We start from the raw sequence: 22,051 nt of genomic DNA on the forward strand, positions 1-22,051 counted from the left end.
CATATTTATCAGTGTCTTATGGTTTCAAACCTCTTTATATGACCCAAAAGTCATCCAATACATTCAGTTAATTTTTGAAAAAACAATCAAAATCTAACCCGAAATTGTGTATTATAACCTTTAATTTTAGCCTATTTTCCACTTATTTTGACCCAGGAATAAAAATTGCCGAGATGCTTACTATGAACCCTAATACAACCCAGGACTCTGTTTGGGTGGGTGCAACCATCCAATATGCCTTTAAACGGTCAATTTACCCATTCGCAACTTACACCGATTTCGTGAACTCAAGCCTATCACGGAACTTTATAACAACATATAAAGGTCACATATGTTTTCAAACAGCATTATATGACCCCGAGATATATCCCCTAGGATCTCAACACTTTTTGCCACCGGGCCCCGTAACCTCTAAAATTCCTCAAAAACCGTGGATAAATAGCCTTCAATTTTGGAATTTTTTGACATTTTTTCCGCCCGAAATAAAAATTGTCGTGATGTTTACCATGGTCCCTAATCCACCCAGGATCCCATTTGGGTAGATAAAACCATCCAATATGCCTTTAAACAGTCAAATTACCCGATTACAACTTGCACGTATTTCATAAAATCAAGCTACACCACGGACATTTATGACAACATATAATGGTCATATATGGTTCCAAATGTCATTATATGACCTCGAGATGTATCCCCTAACATTTCAAGACTTTCCGACATCGGATTCCGAAACCTCCAAAATTCCTCAAAAAACATGGATAATAACCTTCATTTTTGGAATTTTTTGACTTTTTTTCGCCCGGAAATAAAAATTGTCGTGATGTTTACCATGGTCCCTAATACCCCCCGGGATTCCATTTGGGTAGATAAAACCATCCAATATGCCTTTAGACAATCAAATTACCCGATTACACTTACACGGAATTCATACAATCAAGCTACACCACGGACATATATGACACCATATAATGGTCATATATGGTTCCAAACATCATTATTTGACCCCAAGATGTATCACCTAACATCTCAAGACTTTCCGATACCGGATCCCGAAACCTCATAATTCCTCAAAAAACGTGAATAATAGCCTTTAATTTTGGAATTTTTTGACTTTTTTTCGCCCGAAAATCAAAATTGCAGTGATGTATACCATAGTCCCTAATACCTTCAAGGATCCCATTTGAGTAAATAAAACCATCCAATATGCCTTTAAACAGTCAAATTACCCGATTACAACTTGCACGGATTTCATAAAATCAAGCTACACCACAGACATTTATGACAACATATAATGGTCATATATATATGGTTCCAAACGTCATTATAAGACCACAAGATGTATCCCCTAACATCTCAAGACTTTCCGATACCGGATCCCAAAACGTCCAAAATTCCTCAAAAAACATGGATAATAGCCTTCAATTTTGGAATTTTTTTGACCTTTTTCGCCCGGAAATAAAAATAGTCATGATTATTACCATGGTTCCTAATACCTCCTGGGATTCCATTTGGGTAGATAAAACCATCCAATATGCCTTTAAACAGCCAAATTACCCGATTACAAATTGCACGGATATCATAAAATCAAGCTACACAACGGACATTTATGACAACATATAATGGTCATATATGGTTCCAAATGTCATTATATAACCCCGAGATGTATCCCCTTACATCTCAAGACTTTCCGACATCGAATCCCGAAACCTCCAAAATTCCTCAAAAAACGTGAATAATAGCCTTCAATTTTTGAATTTTTTGACTTTTTTTCGTCCGGAAATAAAAAATGCCGTGATGTTTACCATGTTTCCTAAAACCCCCCGAGATCCCATTTGGGTAGATAAAACCATCCAATAAGCCTTTAGACCGTCAAATTACCCGATTACACTTGCACGAATTTCATAAAATCAAGCTACACCACAGACATATATGACACCTATAATGGTCATATATGGTTCCAAACGTCATTATTTGACCCCTAAATGTATCACCTAATATCTCAAGACTTTCCGATACCAGATCCTGAAACCTCAGAAATTACTCAAAAAACGTGGATAATAGCCTTCAATTTTGGAATTTTTTTTCTCCTGGAAATCAAAATTGCTGTGATGTTCACCATAGTCCCTAATACTCTCTGGGATCCTATTTGGGTAAATAAAACCATTCAATATGCCTTTAAACATTCAAATTACCCGATTACAACTTGCACGGATTTCATAAAATCAAGCTACACCACTGACATTTATAACAACATATAATGATCACATATGGTTCCAAACGTCATTATATGACCCTGAGATGTATCCCCTAGAATCTCAAGACTTTCCGATACCGGATCCAAAAACGTCAAAAATTCCTCAAAAAACGTGGATAAAAGCCTTCAATTTTGGAATTTTTTGACCTTTTTTCTTCCGAAAATAAAAATTATCGTGATTATTACCATGGTCCCTAAACCTCATAGGATCCCATTTGGGTAGATAAAACCATCCAATATGTCTTTAAACAATCAAATTACCCGATTACAACTTGCACGGATTTCATAAAATCAAGCTACACCACGGACATTTATGAAAATATATATTAGTCATATATATATGGTTCCAAACGTCATTATATGACCCCGGGATATATCCCATATCACCTCAAGACTTTTCGATACAAGATCCCGAAACCTCCAAAATTCCTCAAAAAACGTGGATAATAGCCTTCAATTTTAGAATTTCAAGAACTTTTTTTCTTCCGGAAATAAAAATTACCGTGATGTTTATCCCTAATCCCCCCCGGGATCCCATTTGGGTAGACAAAACTATCCAATATGCCTTTAAATAGTAAAATTAACCGATTACAACTTGCCCGGATTTCATAAAATCAAACTACATCACGTACATTTATGACAACATATATTAGTCATATAGTTCCAAACGTCATTTTTTGACCCAGAGATGTATCATCTAGCATCTCAAGACTTTCAGATATCGGATCCCGAAACGTCCAAAATTCCTCAAAAAAACGTGGATAATAGCCTTCAATGTTGGAATTTTATGACCTTTTTTCGCCCGGAAATAAAAATTGTTGTGATGTTTACCATGGTCCCTAATACCCCCGGGATTCCATTTGGGTAGATAAAACCATCCAATATGCCTTTAAACAGTCAATTTACCTGATTACAACTTGCACGGATTTCATAAAATCAAGCTACAACACGGAGATTTATGACAACATATAATGGTCATATATATTTCTAAATGTCATTATTTGACCCCGATATATATCCCCTAGCATCTCAAGACTCTCCGATACCGGATCCCGAAACCTCCAAAATTCCTCAAAAAACGTGGAGAATAACCTTCAATTTTGGAATTTATTGACCTTTTTTCGCCCGAAAATAAAAATTACCGTGATGTTTACCGTGGTCCCTAATCCACCCCGGGATCCTATTTGAGTAGATAAAACCATCCAATATGCCTTATAACAATCAAATTTCACAATTACAACTTGCACGGATTTCATAAAATCAAGCTACACCATGAACATATATGACATCATATAATGGTCATATATGGTTTCAAACGTCATTATTTGACCCCGAGATGTATCCCCTAGAATCTCAAGACTTTCCGATACCGGATTCCAAAACCTCCAAAATTCCTCAAAAAACGTGGATAAAGCCTTCAATTTTGGAATTTTTAGCCTTTTTTTCGCCCGGAAATAAAAATTGCCGTGATGTTTACCATGGTCTCTAATACCCCCCGGGATCCCATTTAGGTTGATAAAACCATCCAATATGCCTTTAAACTATCAAATTACCCGATTACAACTTGCACAGATTTCATAAAATCAAGCTATACCACGGACATATATGAAACCATATTATGGTCATATATGGTTCCAAATGTCATTATTTGATCCCGAGATGTATCCCCTAGCACCTCAACACTTTCCGATACCGGATCCAGAAACCTCCGAAATTCCTCAAAAAAGTGGATAACAGCCTTCAATTTTGGAATTTTTTGACTTTTATTCGCCCGGAAATAAAAATTGTCGTGATGTTTACCACAGTCCGTAATACCCTTTGGGATCCCATTTGGTAAATAAAACCATCCAATATGCCTTTAAACAGTCAAATTACCCAATTACAACTTGCACGGATTTCATAAAATCAAGCTACACCACAGACATTTATGACAACATATAATGGTCATATATGGTTCCAAACGTCATTATATGACCCCGAGATGTATCGCCTAGCATCTCAAGACTTTCCGATACCGGATCCCGAAACCTCCAAAATTACTCAAAACACGTGGAGAATAACCTTCAATTTTGGAGTTTATTGACCTTTTTTGCCCGAAAATAAAAATTGTCGTGATATTTACCGTGGTCCCTAATCCTCCCCGGGATCCCATTTGAGTAGATAAAACCATCCAATATGCCTTTAAACAGTCAAATTACACAATTACAACTTGCACGGATTTCATAAAATCAAGCTACACCATGGACATATATGACATCATATAATGGTCATATACGGTTCCAAACGTCATTATTTGATCTCGAGATGTAACCCCTAGAATCTCAAGACTTTCCAATACCGGATTCCAAAACCTCCAAAATTCCTCAAAAAACATGGATAATAGCCTTCAATTTTGGAACTTTTTCCCTTTTTTCGCCCGAAATAAAAAATTGGCGTGATGTTTACCATGGTCTCTAATACCGCCCGGGATCCCATTTGGGTAGATAAAACCATCCAATATGCCTTTAAACTATCAAATTACCCGATTACAACTTGCACGGATTTCATAAAATCAAGCTACACAACGGACATTTATGACAACTTATAATGGTCATACATGGTTTCAAACGTCATTATTTAACCCCGATATGTATCCCCTAGTATCTCAAGACTTTCCGTTATCGGATCCCGAAACCTTTAAAATTCCTCAAAAAACGTGGATAATAGCCTTGAATTTTGGTATTTTTGACCTGTTTACGCCTGAAAATAAAAATTGACGTGATGTTTACCATGGTCCCTAATACCCCTTGGGATCCCATTTGGGGTAGATAAAACCATCCAATATGCCTTTAAATAGTCACTTTACCCGATTACAACTTGCACGTATTTCATAAAATCAAGTTATACCACAGACATTTATGACAACATATAATGGTCATATATAGTTCCAAACGTCATTATATGACCCCTAGATATATCCCCTAGCATCTCAAGAATTTCCGATACCGGATCCCAAAACCTCCAAAATTTCTCAAAAAACATGGATAATAGCCTTCAATTTTGACAATTTTTGACTTTTTTAGGGCTAGAAATAAAAATTGCCGTGATGATTAAAATGGACCCTAATACCTTCTAGGAGTTCATTTGGGTGGGTGGAACCATCCTATTTACCATTAAGCATCCAATTTAACTATTTTCGTATACGCCTCTTGTATTGGCTATAAGCTTTCACGGGGCCTTTACGTAGTCGAATAATGGTCATATATGGGTCAAAACAATATTATATAACCCCGTGATGCATCCCGTAGTGTTCTGTGAATTTCCAACACCGGGTCCGGACACCTCCTAAATTGCTCCGATCTCGTGTATACAAGCCTTCATATTTGGCTTCCGTATATCATTTTTTCACCCGACAAGATTATGCATCCAAGTAGTTCCATGGGTTCCCAAAAGGCCTTAGGAGTCATCGAACTAATCCCTTGACGCAAATCGTTCATGGGAGAAAGTTGAGTTATTTACACAGTGCCCGAAACCATCTCATTCATCTTTAATCATCATGTCTTAAGGGCCTTGGGAGTTGTAACTAGTGCCCAGAACCAACTTGTGCTTGGGTGCACATGTGTTGTGCACATCCCGCACGGCCCCCTTTACCATCCAACATCCCAACACTTAGGCTTTGTGACTTGTCTTAGTCTCGTACTTAGCTTTTTTAGCATACGAGATACATCGCTAACCTCGTTTTCCAAAATATAGGTGTTTTTAGGGAATAGGGGGGGCGGATAAATCGAAGCGACATATGGTTGAATCTCAGTGGATCATGGCAGCAAGACCACTCAGCCACTTACAATACCCCGTCATGTATTTAAGTCGTCTACAAAGGTAGCCCTAGTAAGACAAGTCGCATATTTGGATTCCACAAAAAAAAAAAAAAAAAAAAAAAAAAGGTGTTACTAAGTAGCTGAATCGAATAATGTAATGGATCATATAAGAATTGGCTTAACACCCCATAAGAATTGGCAGCAAGACCACTCAGCCACTTACAATACCCCGTCATGTATTTAAGTCGTCTACAAAGGTAGCCCTAGTAAGACAAGTCGCATATTTGGATTCCACAAAAAAAAAAAAAAAAAAAAAAAAAGGGTGTTACTAAGTAGCTGAATCGAATAATGTAATGGATCATATAAGAATTGGCTTAACACCCCATTACCCTAAAAAATAAATGAAATAAAATAGATTTAAAAACATAAGAGTGATTTCCAAAGGAGCTGAGAGCAAGCGGCATTTGCGGGGTTCTTAAAAAAATGCAACTATGCAAGGGGCATTCCGAGAATTGAACTCGGGACCTCTCGCACCCTAAGCGAGAATCATACCACTAGACCAAATGCCCATTCATGTTACACAACTGCCGTTTACTGTTTCTTATCGTAAAATACAGGGGTGTACAATACATCTTCAAACTAAAACAAAATTATAGATTGATCAAAGGGGCATTCCGAGAATCGAACTCGGGACCTCTCGCACCCAAAGCGAGAATCATACCACTAGACCAAATGCCCAGGCTTTGGTAAGCTAAATTCATTTTATAATTTCTTAATTAACTAAAGAAATTAAAAATAAAATAAAATAAAAAATGACGGCTGTGGGATTTGAACCCACGCCCTTTCGGACCAGAGCCTAAATCTGGCGCCTTAGACCACTCGGCCAAACCGTCTTGATGATGCTATTCACTACTGATTTAATTATAAAACCAATTTTTCAAACTTCAATAGCCATATAAGAGAACATGTGCAAACTACTCCGGCAATTGATCTTGAGTATCAAAACTTGTACACCCTATATCTAACCTTTTACGGTTTTACCCACCGATATAATATTTACACACTCGACTAGTGCCTGTTAACAGCGGCCTCTTACAGTGTCATTTATGTAAGCGTTAAAGTTAATCATCCTCTACCGCCTAGCTAACAAATGTCCAATCTTTTACCTTATACCACCTGAATTAAGAAGTCTGGTCGATGTGATCATAGGTCATGGCTAAAACTGGGGAAGAATCAGTGTTAATATGCTGAAAGAATGGTCGTCTAATATCACTCTATCAGAAGCACTAAGGCTTTTGTCACCACCCCTCATATAATCTCCTCAAAATCTCAAAATCAGGGATGAATGATAACAGATAAAAAATAATCTCCCTATGCACCAGTAAAATACCGAATCCTGATATTCGGCTTTTACTTTCCTACAGTAGTAAATCTTCTGAATTCTGATTCCATCGCTAATCAGACTCTGGGTACAGACTCAATAAGATTGAACCTGATGTTGAAAGAAGTTTTTGCTATTCATCAATCATGGTCTCATGGACAAGCAAAACTAAATTCCCCTGCATTTTATATAGAGGAACATTGTATACAATTACCCGTGGATATGAACAAGCAAAACATACAAACATCTCCATTACAGAATGACCATTAAATACAATGAATAAATATTTCATTTAAAAACTCATCAAATACAACACATGTACCAAAATCTTTGCACTTGCAGCATGTATTAAGTCAGGGTCTGCTGATCTCCCTACGATTAACATTCCTCTTAGCTAAAATTCTCAGTTTGCCTGTTTACTCGGCAGCTTCAGGAGTGCCATCTGCTACAACACCAAAATAAAACAAGGTAAGAAAATTACTCCTTACTCAGTCTCAAATAGACAGACACTAAAATATACAAGCGAAGTGTCCTCCACAGGGAAGACCAGTGATTTAAGTGAATCTTAAGCACTATGATACATATCAGTGAACATCAAAGGCTTAGAAAGAAAAACAATGTAAACTGCCTGTTCCATCTCTAAAGAATTAATCCACTTCATGAAGATTTTCTCTCGACCCTCAAAAAGTATATAGCTCAAATGACATAGACCTCGCAAGACAACCATTATCCCACGGGTTCAATCTGTAATACCCTCACTTAGTCACTTATAATCTTAGACTTCTTGGGGCTGATGGTATCTAACAATGCAGGCAAGCTCATAGTTTCTTGATCCTATTTCCTGAAGTTGTATCTTGCATCAATGCTAAAAAGAATAGGGAGGCTCTCTAAAACTTGTAAACAAGAAAATAAATTCCAATATTGAACTAAATCCACTGTTATATGCATCTCATTGACATAAATTCGCTTAATATGTGCATACAGAAGATGATCGTGTCAGAAGCCTATATCAGGAAGCCATCAAGGGAGCTTATAAAATAAGTAGGACCATGATCTATCAGGCAGAACAATCGATGGCCCTTAGACAAGTAATTAAGTACTTCAAATTCAGATAGGGAAACTAAGGTTTAGCTGACTAATGCAGAAATGTCGCTAACTAATGACAGCCATTAGAAGTCGAGGCTCACTAGGGCTTATAAGAGCACTAATCATTCTTGTACTTAAACTCAGCCAAGATTTATTCCAACTAACACACCACTGTATCAAGACACTGCCCCCCACACCCACCCAACCCCCCCCCCCCCCCTCCCCTGTTCTCTCTTAAAAATCGACTTTGAAATACCAAGCTCACACCATCAAATGCATGATACAATCTTTGAATAGTAGTCATTGTCTCACTAAACACACCCACAGTTTCCCACTAAAATTCCATAACACGAGAACAACACATATACAATTAAAACATATCAACGTGATCATATCAACATTAGACCTCCAAAATCTTCCTTATCTCTGTGATCTACTGATCCTTCTACTGTGAGTAATTTGGTATTCTAATACACATCAAGTTTCCAAATACATTAACCAGCAAGCTCATACCATAATCTAACAGACAACACAGCTAATAAATAATGCAACTGCAAAATATACCATTAATCACTCTTTAGTTTCAAAATCGAGTCATATTTCACCATTTTTTATGTAATTTCAAAACACAAGCCATTCTACCATACCAATTCAACCTGGATTGCCACATTATAAAATCAATGTAATCAAAACATAAGATAATTTATACTACCAACTGCCACTTAATCCACAAATCATGTTTACATCAACACTCAAAAACTAAAAAACAAAGCACAAGATTATAATCAATCATTACCTTCCTCACCCTCACCCTCACCAACATCTTCTCCTTCCTCTTCCTCATCCTCATCGTCTTCATCATCCACAGAATCAACCCCATACATTTGATTCAAATAATCCACAGCCCCTTTAGTAAAAACCAGCTTCTCAGCATTCAAAACATCAAACAAATTCAAACTTCTTGGAGTCAACAACTTCAAAGTCCTAATATTCCTCCCAGATTTCTCCACATTTTCTTCCAATTCCGTCAAAAAAAACATCGATTTCTCAGCTGGGTCAAGCCCCCACCTCTGCATTGCCGCAATAAAATCCTTAGTTTTAGGCTTCCCGAAATTCTCCGCAAATTCTTCCACAACAATCGAGTTCTCAGCAGCACTAGCAATGGCGGTCGAAAGCGCAAGCCTCTTCTCCTTCTTGTTCATCTTAATGGACCAATCTCTGGGCTTCGGCCCAAACACAACCCCACCACCGGGCCTGAGAGGAGACCTCTGTGACCCACGTCGGGCCCGACCCGTTTTCTTTTGTGGGTAGGGTTTCCGACCACCACCACGAACTTCCGCACGTGTGAGAGTAGAGGCGGTCCCACGTCGTTTGTTCTGGAGTTGGGTAATTAGACCACGGTGAACGACGGCACGGGCCGTTTCGGATGGGGCGGTTTTGAGGTTGAGAAACGTTTCGCCGACTTTTTCGCCGGAGAAATTGAGGATTGGAAGAGGAGTGAGCTCGGATTTGATGGAGAGAGAAAGTGGGGTTTGGGAAGGGGAAAAGGAGGGGAGTTTGAGAATGGGTTTGGAAGAAAAATGGTGGGATTTAGTGGAGAAAAGGGATGAAGAGAAGAAGGAGAGAGATAGAGAGGATGAAGTTGTTGAAGTCGCCATTGATGAAGGAAGAGTAAGGTTTTTTGAGGGGATGAGAAATGGTGGTTATGCTTATCCGTTGGACAAGAGAATAGAGAGAGATGGAGTAGGCGTACAGCGTACTAGACTGCTACTGATTTATTTTAAAAAAATAAATAAATACTACTCCCTCCCTTCGTCCCAAAAAGAATGACCCATTTGGGTGGATTACGCGGGTATTAAGGAAGTTAAGCAAAAAGAAGTAAAAGTAGAAAGATAAATTTACATGGGGTTTGTAAAAAAATAGAAAGAGAAAGTAATAAAATAACATGAAAAATCAAATTTTTATATGGAGAAGCTAATTTTGCACAAATATTGTAGCAAATTGGTGGGTGTTTTAATGCAAATGGGTCATTCCTTTTGGGACAAAGTTTTGGCCAAATGGGTCGTTCTTTTTGGGACGGAGGGAGTACTAAATAAAAAAATAAGAAAAATAAAGCTTCGATAGTTTTTTTTTTTTTTTTTTTTTTTTACACTTTCGATAATGTATCCTCCGTTTTTAAATACTTTGTTTAATTTTTCTGAACACGCAAGTCGATACTAATATTTAATCAATAAATTTTTTAATTATCAATAAATATAAATTGTAACAATTGAAAATTTTAATCTATCTTAAACACTTGTTCAATTTCTTATGTGACTGTGAAACTAAACACTGATGCTTCACTAACAGATGAAGGGTGGGTAAGGATGGGAGTTGTGGCGAGAGACAAAACTGGCTAAGTCATTTTTGCTGACACGAAGAGGGTTTAGGTTCACTAGCCACCTAAACTAGCTGAGGCAAAGGCGACGGAGTTAGGGTCTGTCGACATTTACCGAACTGAATTGATTGGAACTGAACTGAATAGAGCTGAAAATGAATATTTATTGAGAGAAGAAAATTAGGAGTTGAACTGAATTGAACTGATTGGAGCTGAACTGAATTGAACTGAACTGAAAATAAGCTGAAGTGAACAGGCCATACTGAATTGAGGGAAAAAGGCAAGGCCATTAAAGAAAAGAGTTTTTTTTTTTTTTTCTAGGAGTATTACTCCCTCCGTCTTTAAATACTTGCTTCATTTTTATTTTTGCACTATTCATTTATCCTACTTTGACTAATGTTTGTGATTTATACATAAGAAAAAATATAGTCTTGTGGGTACTTGTTGGAATCATCTCAATGAATATATTATTAGTTTTCAATTATTAGAATTTATACTTATTGATAATTAAAGATACTAGTGATAAAAGATTAGCATCGGCATGCGTGTCCAAGAGAAATGAAGCGAGTATTTAAAAATGGAGGGTGTATTTTGGAAGATGAACAAGGTGAGTTGAGAGTTAAAGTTAAAAGGGTGAAAAAAAAAACTAAAAATAAATAAATAATTTCAGCACATAAGTGTGATTACACATTTACACGTGTTTACTTCTGTCAAGTCAGTTTATTGGCCTAAATGACGTTAGAGTTATTTTTATTTACTTAAATGCTGCATGAGCAATTTTATTTTTTTAACCAATTTGTCACATGAGTTCTTTTGGTTTTTTTTTTTTTAATTAGCAAATTGGTCAATTGGCCAACCTTAAGCAAACATAAAATATTAATTGCACTATCAAATGATGTCCTCCAAAATCCACAAACATGAAAGAATGTTACTAAGATATAATATGAAGTATGAACCACATTTTTGCTTCTTGAACAACTTTTTTTCTTTGCCAGAAATCAGAGAATATTACTCTCTCCCAAAAGTTTACTAAGGAGCAAGGCAATAGACTACCTTATTACCCCTTCAGCCTATGTATAAAAACTTGATAAAATTACATTTCTTAGCTATTTCCAGAATATCACAAATAACAAGGGCCTGTTCTCATACGTTGAAATTCAGTTCAGTTCAGCTCAGCTCAGTTCAGTTCAGCTCAGCTCCTAATTTCCTTCTCTTATAAAATTATCATTTCAGTTCAGTTCAGTTCAGCTTAGCTCAGTTCAATTCAGTTAAGTTCAGTCAATGAGAACAGGCCCTAAGACCAAAGTGTTGGCTTCCTTCGTTCCATTATCAAGATGCTTGAACCAGTATCGAGCTCAATCCTCGCAAGGCCAGCCTCCACAGCAATGTTGATTGCGTGCCTAGTAGCCAACGCTTCAGCAACTCCCCCACATCACCATTCCCCTGCATAATCGCACAAGTAGCAGCCATAGGGTCCCCCACACAGCCACACGCCCACACTATCCCTCATAATGCCTCCCAATCCAATACTTCCATTATCAAAGATTGCAGCATTTGAATTCACCTTATAATTTCCCAAAAGGGGAGGCTGCCAAGAATGTAAAGTCACATCAAGGATAGTGACATACAGCAACAGAAGCAGCATTGGCTTTCTCATATTCTTAGAATGATAACAAGACCAGTGACCCATAGTAGCATACCACATAATAGGATTCTGCATATACACTCTGAAAAGAGACTATCAAGCATACCTCTCTTCCACCTATTCTTATCCATCAACTCAGAAACCTACTTCTTCAACAACTAACCAAAATAAATTCACAAAGCCAACACCCTTGGAAATTCTAAAAAAACAAGTCCAAAATTCCCTCTTTCCATCACTCAGAAAGACAAGGAAATACTTATAAAAAAAAATAATAATACAACTATCAAGCAGCAGAGAAGAAGATCAAATTTAATCAGCTAGGTTGGTTATTAAAGCAGAAAAACACATTTTAGCACGAAAAGCAAGATAATTCGATGACTATATTAGCTAAAAAATTAAAAATGGAGAAAAAACAATAAATACAGAATTCATAAAAGAAAAAAAAAAAGCAATCGTCTTATCACTGTTTTCCAAATAACTATCCACTTAACATCAAACTTAAGCAATAACATAGAATTTTTTTTTTAAAAAAAAAAAAAAACTAAAAGCTAGAGATTGAGGCTCGTCCACTTGACAAATGCTTGAAAAGGAAAGTGTTTACTCTTAAATGAGTCGCCTGTTGTTATAGGTTGTGTTGTTTTTAAAGATGGAGGGCTAAATGCTTGCTTGTATTTTAGAGTCTCGATACAGTTTCCATCAACGAGCACATGCAGTTTAGCAGAAACAACAAGAGACGTGTTGCCATTAAGTAAAACAGCAACCACTGACTTTGTCAATGGTATTTCACCAAGATTTACAGCTTCCTTCATGTCCTTTCTAAAAAGACTACTTTGATAGTACTTCTTTTGATAGTGCGTTGAGTATTTGTAGCTGTTGTAGCTTGTATTAATCCTCCCATAAACTTGATAATTTACATTATCACAAACCATAATAAGCTCTAATGTAGTGAAGAGCTGCAAAACCATGTTTTTCCCGGATAGTTGAGCACATGCGCATATTATAAAATAATTGCGCGTTGTTGAAATCATATCCCACACATCCCCTACTGATCTCACGACTCTCACTATCCTTGAGGTTGACGTGAATAGACAAATGATCACCGCAATAGCAACGTCTAGGGCCTGTTAAATTTACGGTCTCGTGGGAATTGTGATACCCCAAGGCTCCGTAAAAAAGAACAAAATCTTCCTCTTCATCGCAAGCTTTAATCTTTCCATTAAGGTCTTCACAACCATTAACACCATAGAAACAAACAGAGACTGAGAAAATCTCCATGTATGCCATGAGATTTGTTAAATGTCAAGTGTTCCAAGGGATACGTCTTATAAGCACAATAAGTCTAATAGTTTCGGTTGACTAGTTTCGAAAATGTTGATGCAGTGACGAATCTAAATTCAATGTAATGATGTCAATTGTCCCACTTATTTCTTTTATAAAAATTTACAAATTAGTTTTATGTAATTTGTTAATTTAAAAATAATTATATTAACAAATTATTTTAGTTGAACCCATTAATAAAAAATATTAGATTCACCACTAGTTAAGGAAGCATTGGAAATTATGTTAATGGAAAATAAGAGTGAACGTTTAGTAGGAGGCAACAACTATTTGCTAAAAAAAAAATCCAATTTAACTTTGTATATCCTCTTTTCTTTCAAAGGTCTGGAGATCTTTGTAATGAGAGTTTCTGGGAGCTCGAGGTATTTTATGCAAAATACAGGATAAAAAATTCAAATGTAAACTTCATGTGAAGACATATCTATAGTTATATATAATATAATCTAAATATACTTTTAATTTTATCCACTTTGAACTACCTAATTGTATTGAAATTGTACGTTAGTTTCATGCGTGGATTACAAGTTAAAAAGGGTTTTATGCTATGTAATCCTATTGATGGCCGTGAAAGGTCGAATAGGAAGGGTAAAACTAGCTTTTAACTGTCCTTGTACATTTATCATTGTTTATCATTTTAGTGGGTTATTATCTATGATTAGGTTTTGTTGCTGTTTACAATTAGTTGTGTCATATCTATTTAAATTAATTGTGTTTGTGATTGTTGTTCCATCGAGTGAACTTGATATTTGACATGATTGATTGAGAATATTTGGCCATATATATTTGCACATAACAACTTTATTTGAGCTGAATTTTCTTTAATTTCTGTATATTATATGCAAGCCCTTTGGAGCTGTTCAAGGAGTCGATTTGAAGAGTTTTCGAGACAAAGGCCTTTAAAAAAAATATTGAACCGAGAAGAAAAGAGGGAAAAAGTAAAGCCTAAGCATATATGGCACGAAAAGGAAATCCGATTTCGGTAAGACTTGATCTGAATTGTAGTTCAGATTCAAGTTGGTGAAACAATATTTCTACCTAAACCAACCTAAGACAAGTCTACTATAAGTAGAGGATCATATAAATCTAACCCTTAACTAAGGTACTACTCACTAAACATGGTGGAAATTACTCTATCTAGGGTTTTCATGAGTTCAATTAAACTAGGAGAGAGAAAAAACAAGGATGGATTGAACATGCAAGAACAATTAACAAGAATTAGAAATAAGATAAAGCAATTAAAACATATAAATCAGAAAATTAGCAAAAGATAAAGAATTGAAGAAAGAGATTACTAGAATTGATGCTTCAAGGTTTGAGAAATTGTTGAAATTGATAGAACAAACTTCAATTGATTCTTACAAATGATTTAGTTTTGAAGATCTTTACTAAGGAAGAGGAAAACTATGCACTAACTATGAGAATAAGCCTAGGGGAGTTAGGAGAGAAGAAGATCCGTACAAATGAGCTCAAGGGAGGTATTTATATGACCCCCAAATAAAAAAGGACGGAGAAAATAAGAATCGGCTCGACTGCAGGTCTGCACGGACGTGCCAAGGTTCGGCACGGACGTGCATCCTCTTGCATGGACGTGCCACCTTATGCACGGTCGTGCATGACCTGTGAACATGCACTTCCGATCCTTTTTTGGCAAAAATCTACATTAAAATATTATATCTCTCTTCTCTCATGGTCCTATTAACCCTACTATCTTTCTTTTACAAATTTATAATGCTCCAACTACCCCACTTATCTTTTATTTTATTTAAGTCTATTAAATTGACTAAAACTATGTGCCGGTCAAACTGTAACACTCATAAAACCACGGAGGGAGTAAGGAATTTGTAAAAGTTACTGAAAACATGATAAATTTGAAAACTGAGAACAGAAATGTGGAAACACATTTTACGATTTCTTATTTTTTGTTTCTTGTTTTTTTTTTTTTTTTTTTTTTTTTTAAAACAATACATAAGTGAAAATGAAAAACAATCACAAATTATCCCTCAATTAGTGGATTTGGTGCAAAGTCAGCTGTGAACAATGTTAAAGAAAAATACACTTAATTACGTCTTTGCCACTAGATCAATTTTCTCAATGTCAATGATATATTTTCTGCCCACATTGCTTGTAATTTTGATTCGAAGCCTTCAATTCTGATCATTTCTATGAATAATTAAAGTTCTGGGTTCGTTATGGAAGAGCAAATCAATTCGGGAATTTACCATGAACGTCAAAGATTGCAGTTTTGCCTCCTTCATGCCCTCAACAATCTCTTTCAGGTAAACCCACTTTCCCCTTCTTTGATTTGGCACAGTAGTTCATTCCAAATTAAGAAATTAATTTTGCTTGAAAAATGAAAATTTGATGTGTCTTTGAAGTTCAATCTTGGTGAATTAATTTAGGGGTTTGAATTAATTTTAGGAGAAAGATGCATTTAGCCGAACAGATTTGGATGGAATTGCTGAAGAACTCAATTTGGATGATCCCACCCCAGTAAAATGGAACCCTATTTCTGTTGTTTTTAAGCCTCATCATAATTTGTTTACTGGGAATTATGATGTTAATGTTTTGATTGCTGCCATTGAAAGAAAAGGTAAGAATATAGTGTGGCATGATCGGAGAAATGGGGCTAGTTCAATTTCTGTTCTTGATGGGTCTGAAGATGATGGGTTAATGGGGATTGTGCTGAATATTCCTGTGAAAAGGTATGGTGGGCTTTTGAAGAATAGGCATTGGGTTAGTTTGAAAAAGATTAATGGGGTTTGGTATAATTTGGATAGTGATTTTAAGGCTCCTATCGCGTTTGAGGATGTCAATGAAGTTAGGGTGTTCTTGGATAGTGTTATCCTTGCTGGTGGTGAAATTCTGCTTGTTATGAATGGTAAACAACAGGATTGAATTTGTGGCGATTGTTTTGTTCGAATCTGTGATGTCGAATTCATGGTCAATTGATGGTCAGCTTCGAGTTATTTGGGATTTTTGGAGCTAAGGTGGATGCTTGGGTTATTATGTGATACATGAGCTCTGTTGTTTCAAGGGGATTAAGGAAGGAGGTAAAGAATGGATGACGTTCATATGTTATGGTTTTTTTCTAGTTGGTGAATGAAATGTCTGATGAAAAGATTCAGGTCTGGTTCTGAGCTCTGTCAAAGTAGGTGATAGCCTGGAAGGCTGGATGCTGAAAACTACCATGATCGTCATACTTCTAGCTTCTAATACGAGAGATTGTCTCAGCAGTGATACATCTCTATTTGCATCGTGCTGGTCAGTGCTTTGTTCTCCTTTCTTCACTGTCCATAGTTGGTGTACTACATTGCTGCATGAAGAACACAAGTGCAAGTTATTGTATAGTTTTACATGAATATATAGTTTATGGTGTATATGTGTTTTTTTTACAGGAAATCTTTTAGCATAGTTTGTTATAGTGTGAATGGTGAAAATTATAAGATTTCATGATTGTGCAAAAAGGCTTCTGCTCTGAGTTCATTTATAGTTCTAGTCTTTATACTTTATATTTGCCTGCTGAATTGTACCAGCAAATCAGCAATCTGCCTCTTGGTTGTGCTTCTTTTCACTAAAAATTGTTTTAAGGTTTTGTTCATTTGTTTTCCTCATAGCATAGTTATCATAATATCACCGTAATTAATAGATAAAAGAGTGGGCTGCTTTTGCTTCTTTTATATGACTTTACTAATTAAAGGATTCCTAGAGTCCTAGACAGTCTATACACAACACAGGACATTTTTCAACCTCGTGTTCCCATAACTTTGTGTGGAAGGTCGTTTCCATACACGGAATTATCTTTTTACAATGAGAAAATACATCCTCAAGGAAATCTGCATCAGTGCATCTCATTTTTATAAGTCTTGCATGATATATGTGTTTGGTGAGAACATAGGTAATTTGAGTGACGTGTATGTGGATGGGGGACTATAGTGAGATGTAGAGGACTGTCTAAGGAACTTGAGTGGCTTGGACTGTCATATTGGAGAGATTGTTATATACTATCGGGTGTACCGTACACCCATGTATATTTTGCTCTCATTTTGATAATTGTTTTTCATTTAATCATCAAATGAATAGCAAAAACCAACCTTAGATTAGTTGGGTGTACGGTGCACCCGGGTGTATATAACAAATTCTGGTCATATTGCTTCATTCTTATTTCCTTACCATCTTGCAAACTTGGAGAAAAAGGTGATTTGTTGCAAACTTTAGTTATTCATTTTAGGAATCATATCTGTTTGAAGATATTTTTTCCATTTATGTTTACATTTTGGTGATTATTTGCTTCTTTGATTAGCTGCCAGCTAATATCAATTATGTTATAATAAACTTTTTATACTTTGAATTATAAATATTTCTGTAAATTTTTCAGAGAGCTTTATTGACTTTATCCATCCACCTATGCCAATTCGTTTGTTAATTCTCCCTGCCTAAAACTTCTTCCCCTCTCTTTGTTTCTCTCTAAGAAGTTGCTCTGTTCAGATGTCAAGAGGTGATACTCAAACACAAACTTTCACTAGACAAGTAGGAAATGATCTTATAATTAAGAGGCAGAACTCAAGTAAGAGTCTTTCTGGTCATGGGGCACCCTTTTCGAAGAATATCAAGAATGCATTTTCACCTTTGCAATTCTTGAAGTGTTTTGGTACAGGCATCAGAAATACCTTTAGAATTGTAACCAATAAAAAAACCTGTTCGTCTAAGAAATCAACTCTAGGGTGCACAAAATCAATAGATGTGATAGAAGCTCATTCAAGAGAAGCTATTGATGATTGCATCGATTATATTAAGTCATGTTCTCCATCTCCCCCATCAAAAAGTATTGATCGGAGCTGTAGTATCTAGTTATTTAACATGAATGCTGATTGCTGGTTGCAGTTGAGAAGGAATAGTGCCAGAATTCTTCAGAGATCCAAAATTCTGGAAATGGTTTCATCAGTATGCTGTTCAGACCTCCCTCCCCCCTTTTTTCTCCCCGACTTTCACAGAGCCATCGTTCTGCCTTTTCTCATCCCCCACACCTTCTTATTTTGTTGCATCTGAAATTCTCCTGTAACCACAATTTATGCCTGAATTATTGTTATGTTGGGGACTTTTGATATTTTTATTAATCACTTCTCTGAGCTCTCTCCCAAATTATGCACACCAGGCTTTAGATTTTTCTGTGAACCTTTTTTTTTTTTTTTTTTGACACTTTATTCGCAAAATTCAGTGATCTGGAGCAAGAATAGCTGACACTTCTCACACTAAGCAGTCTCATTCTGTGTTAATCATGGACAATCAGTTAGGTGTTTCTTACAAAATCATGGCCAATCAATTGTGTGTCTTGCTTTAAAACTGTGTTGTGTCTCCCAGACCCTTAGAACAGCAGTCTGATTCACGAAATCAGACTTTATTAACAGTTACAAAATGTTCTTTAGAAAAGATTAATGGTGGTTGATCTTTGTGTGTAGTTTGAAATTATGCATAATGCCATTCTCTGTAAAATAGTTGCGCAAATTAAAACAACTCCATCTTACAGAGGAACTCCTTCCCACTTCCCCTGTTCCCTGGGATGGGTGATTTGTATCACCATTGTTCTTAGATTATAGGAAACCAAAGCACATCACCGAGATTGGACAAGCTATCCAATGCCTCGGAAAGTGACCCTTCAAGGCTGGATCACCTTGGAAACTTAGTAGTATGATTTAGACCATTATCTACAAGAATGAGCATGACAAATGCAATTGAAGATTAATGTGATAAAAAAAAACAATAGAGGGCAGATATATATACATTTCGAGTATATTCTAAAGCATATCCAAGGGTAGTAAATGAAGATTGAATGATAACAATGGGATTAAAACATTAACAGAACTCAAATCATCCAATAATATATTAAATAAAACACTGCAGGAAACTGAAAAGTGAAGTGTGTGATGTATGATCAACTAGTCCTTCTTGGCAAATAGACCACCAAAGACACCTCCATTACCATCAGTCTTCTTCTTGCTCTGCACTGATACCGTGCCCTTCATTGAAACCGTGCCCTTCCTTCCATTAGTGGTGCCACCCGATTTCTCCTCAACCTTCTTAAGAATTGGGTCAGTCTCATAGAATTGATCTTCCTTTGTTACTTTGCCTAGAAGCCAGTCCACAAAGCTCTTTTCTTCCTTGGTTTCTACCGCGCCTTTGGCTGCTGACACTCTGACTACTCTCGTGCTGGCGGCTGCTCCGAATACGGAGGGCAATGATGCCATTATCTTCTTCTTGGGTTGTAGTTTGGTTAAGTGATGGAGGTTTAAGGGAAGAAATGCTCTTAGACCAACAGTTTTATTGTGGCAAAGGCTTAGGATAATATATGCAACTTGGAGGGTGTGAAATTTTCAGGCCTTTGATTTTTTTTCTTTAATTTGGAATTTGTTATTGGAGTGTTTCCACCACGGGTTTTCCACAAGGGTCTTATAAATCTTATCTTTAATTTATTTATTTATTTTTTATTATTTTTTTTATTTTTTTGAATTTTATTTGTGAAATTTCCCAAGAGAATTATGATAAATCATCTTCCTTGAGTATGGTCGTGTGCTTGACACGTGGCTGCTTTTGGCCCATCCTCTTATCAATATTACAATTTCCTGCCCAAAAGTTTTTAGTCATCTCAATTTGCTGTGTCATGTACTCATGTACTTGTGTGCCATAGGCCCATAGTCTTCTTATTGAAAATATTTACCTTCAATGAATTACATACGGAGTACCATTTAAAAGTTCAGTATGCCGTATAAAATGAGGTAATATTCCAGTGTGTTCATAGTTTTGCATGTAATTCAAGCGCAAGGATCAAGAGTCCTTAGGAGGAGTACCACATTGCAATACTCACAACCATCTAATATGCTACCTCTAATTTTTTTTTTCAGTTGCAACTTCGGGGTATTATTTAAGAGATAAAATATTCCAAAGTTGCAACTAAAAAAAATCGAATGTTTATTTACCCTCGCAGCCTTCGGGCCTCCATGACAATATAATACACGAAATTAGCGATTTAGGAGGTGTTGGGAGCTGGTGTTGGAATTTCACGGAACACTACGAGATGAATCCAGGGATCATATAATATTGTGTGGACCCATATATGACCATTATCCGGTAATGTAAAGGCCCCGTGAGAGCTTATAGCCAATACAAGAGGCATGTATGAAAACGAGTAAAATGATCATTTAAAGAGAAATTGGATGGTTCCACCCACCCAATTAAACTCTCGGAGGGTATTAGGGACCATGGTTAACATCTTGACAATTTTTATTTCCTGGCGAAAAAATGTCAAAAAATTACAAAATTAAAGCCTATAATACACAGTTTTTGAGGTTTCGAGGCTCGGTGGCGTAAAGTGTAGAGACCCTAAAGCCGTCAAAACTGAACCAACCCGAAGACCCACCCTTAACCGACAATGATTTGAACCCAACAAAAACTCGAACAATGGGCTGGATTATAGCCTTCAATTTTGCCACATTTCGACAACAGGCCCGAAACCTCAAAATATCCTCAAAAAGCGTGAATTATAACCTTTAATTTTGTGATTTTTTGACCTTTTTTCGCCCGAAAATAAAAATTAACGAGATTTTTACCATGACCCCTAATACCCTCCAGAAGTCCAATTGGATCAGTGGAACCATCCAACATGTCCTTAAACGGTCATTTTACCCGTTCACAACTTGTAGTAATTTCGTAAACTCAAGCCTACCACAAACGTTTATGACAACATATAATGATCATATATGGTTTCAAACGACATTATATGACCCCGATATGTATCCCTTAGGGACTCAAGGCTTTTCTCCACCGGGCCCCTAAACCTCAAAATTTACTCAAAAACTGTGGATTATAGCCTTCAATTTTGTAATTTTGTAACCTTTTTTCGCCAGAAAATAAAAATGGCCGAGATGTTTATCATGGTCCCTAATACCCTCCGGGGGTCCAATTGGGTCGATGGAACCACCCAATATGCCCTTAAACAGTCATTTTATCCGTTCACAACTTGTAGTGATTTCGTAAAAGCAAGCCTATAATGGACGTTTATGAGAAAATATAATGATCATATATGGTTTAAAACAGCATTACATGACTCCAAGATGTATCCCTTAGGTTCTCAAGCCTTAACGCCACCAGGCAACCTCAAAATTACACAAAAAGCGTGGAT

The 22,051-nt window shown here is 36.5% G+C and overlaps 3 protein-coding genes and 3 non-coding genes across 8 annotated transcripts; 1 reads left to right on the forward strand and 5 right to left on the reverse strand.

Moving 5' to 3' along the window:
* Nucleotides 1–6,548: 6,548 nt before the first annotated feature.
* Nucleotides 6,549–6,620, reverse strand: TRNAP-AGG (transfer RNA proline (anticodon AGG)). The gene has a single exon. It is a non-coding gene; the product is annotated as a tRNA-Pro (tRNA).
* Nucleotides 6,621–6,717: 97 nt separating this feature from the next.
* TRNAP-UGG (transfer RNA proline (anticodon UGG)) lies at nucleotides 6,718–6,789 on the reverse strand. The gene has a single exon. It is a non-coding gene; the product is annotated as a tRNA-Pro (tRNA).
* A 75-nt stretch (nucleotides 6,790–6,864) lies between these two features.
* TRNAL-UAG (transfer RNA leucine (anticodon UAG)) lies at nucleotides 6,865–6,944 on the reverse strand. Its single transcript has one exon. It is a non-coding gene; the product is annotated as a tRNA-Leu (tRNA).
* Nucleotides 6,945–7,655: 711 nt separating this feature from the next.
* LOC145617393 (large ribosomal subunit protein uL4c-like) lies at nucleotides 7,656–10,272 on the reverse strand. Of its 2 annotated transcripts, none has more exons than XM_081672092.1 (2): nucleotides 9,315–10,272; nucleotides 7,656–7,874 (listed from the first exon to the last, which is right to left on the reverse strand). In XM_081672092.1, the coding sequence occupies exons 1-2, from the start codon at nucleotides 10,174–10,176 to the stop codon at nucleotides 7,849–7,851; spliced, it is 888 nt and encodes a 295-aa protein (XP_081528218.1). In that variant the 5' UTR covers nucleotides 10,177–10,272; the 3' UTR covers nucleotides 7,656–7,848. The 2 variants fall into 2 exon arrangements, with proteins under 2 accessions (XP_081528218.1, XP_081528216.1); XM_081672090.1 differs by having other exon boundaries at nucleotides 7,656–7,877.
* A 5,447-nt stretch (nucleotides 10,273–15,719) lies between these two features.
* LOC145618307 (josephin-like protein) lies at nucleotides 15,720–17,342 on the forward strand. Of its 2 annotated transcripts, none has more exons than XM_081673082.1 (2): nucleotides 15,720–16,154; nucleotides 16,297–17,342. In XM_081673082.1, exons 1-2 carry the CDS (start codon nucleotides 16,068–16,070, stop codon nucleotides 16,771–16,773), a joined length of 564 nt encoding a protein of 187 aa, XP_081529208.1. In that variant the 5' UTR covers nucleotides 15,720–16,067; the 3' UTR covers nucleotides 16,774–17,342. The 2 variants fall into 2 exon arrangements, with proteins under 2 accessions (XP_081529208.1, XP_081529209.1); XM_081673083.1 differs by having other exon boundaries at nucleotides 16,314–17,342.
* A 2,283-nt stretch (nucleotides 17,343–19,625) lies between these two features.
* Nucleotides 19,626–20,263, reverse strand: LOC145617893 (uncharacterized). The gene has a single exon (XM_081672651.1). It carries the CDS (start codon nucleotides 20,118–20,120, stop codon nucleotides 19,812–19,814), a length of 309 nt encoding a protein of 102 aa, XP_081528777.1. The 5' UTR covers nucleotides 20,121–20,263; the 3' UTR covers nucleotides 19,626–19,811.
* Between the last annotated feature and the right edge of the window lie 1,788 nt (nucleotides 20,264–22,051).

Source organism: Chenopodium album, chromosome 26 (genome assembly GCF_948465745.1).
Source record: "Chenopodium album chromosome 26, dcCheAlbu1.1, whole genome shotgun sequence".
Taxonomy (NCBI): Eukaryota; Viridiplantae; Streptophyta; class Magnoliopsida; order Caryophyllales; family Amaranthaceae; genus Chenopodium; species Chenopodium album.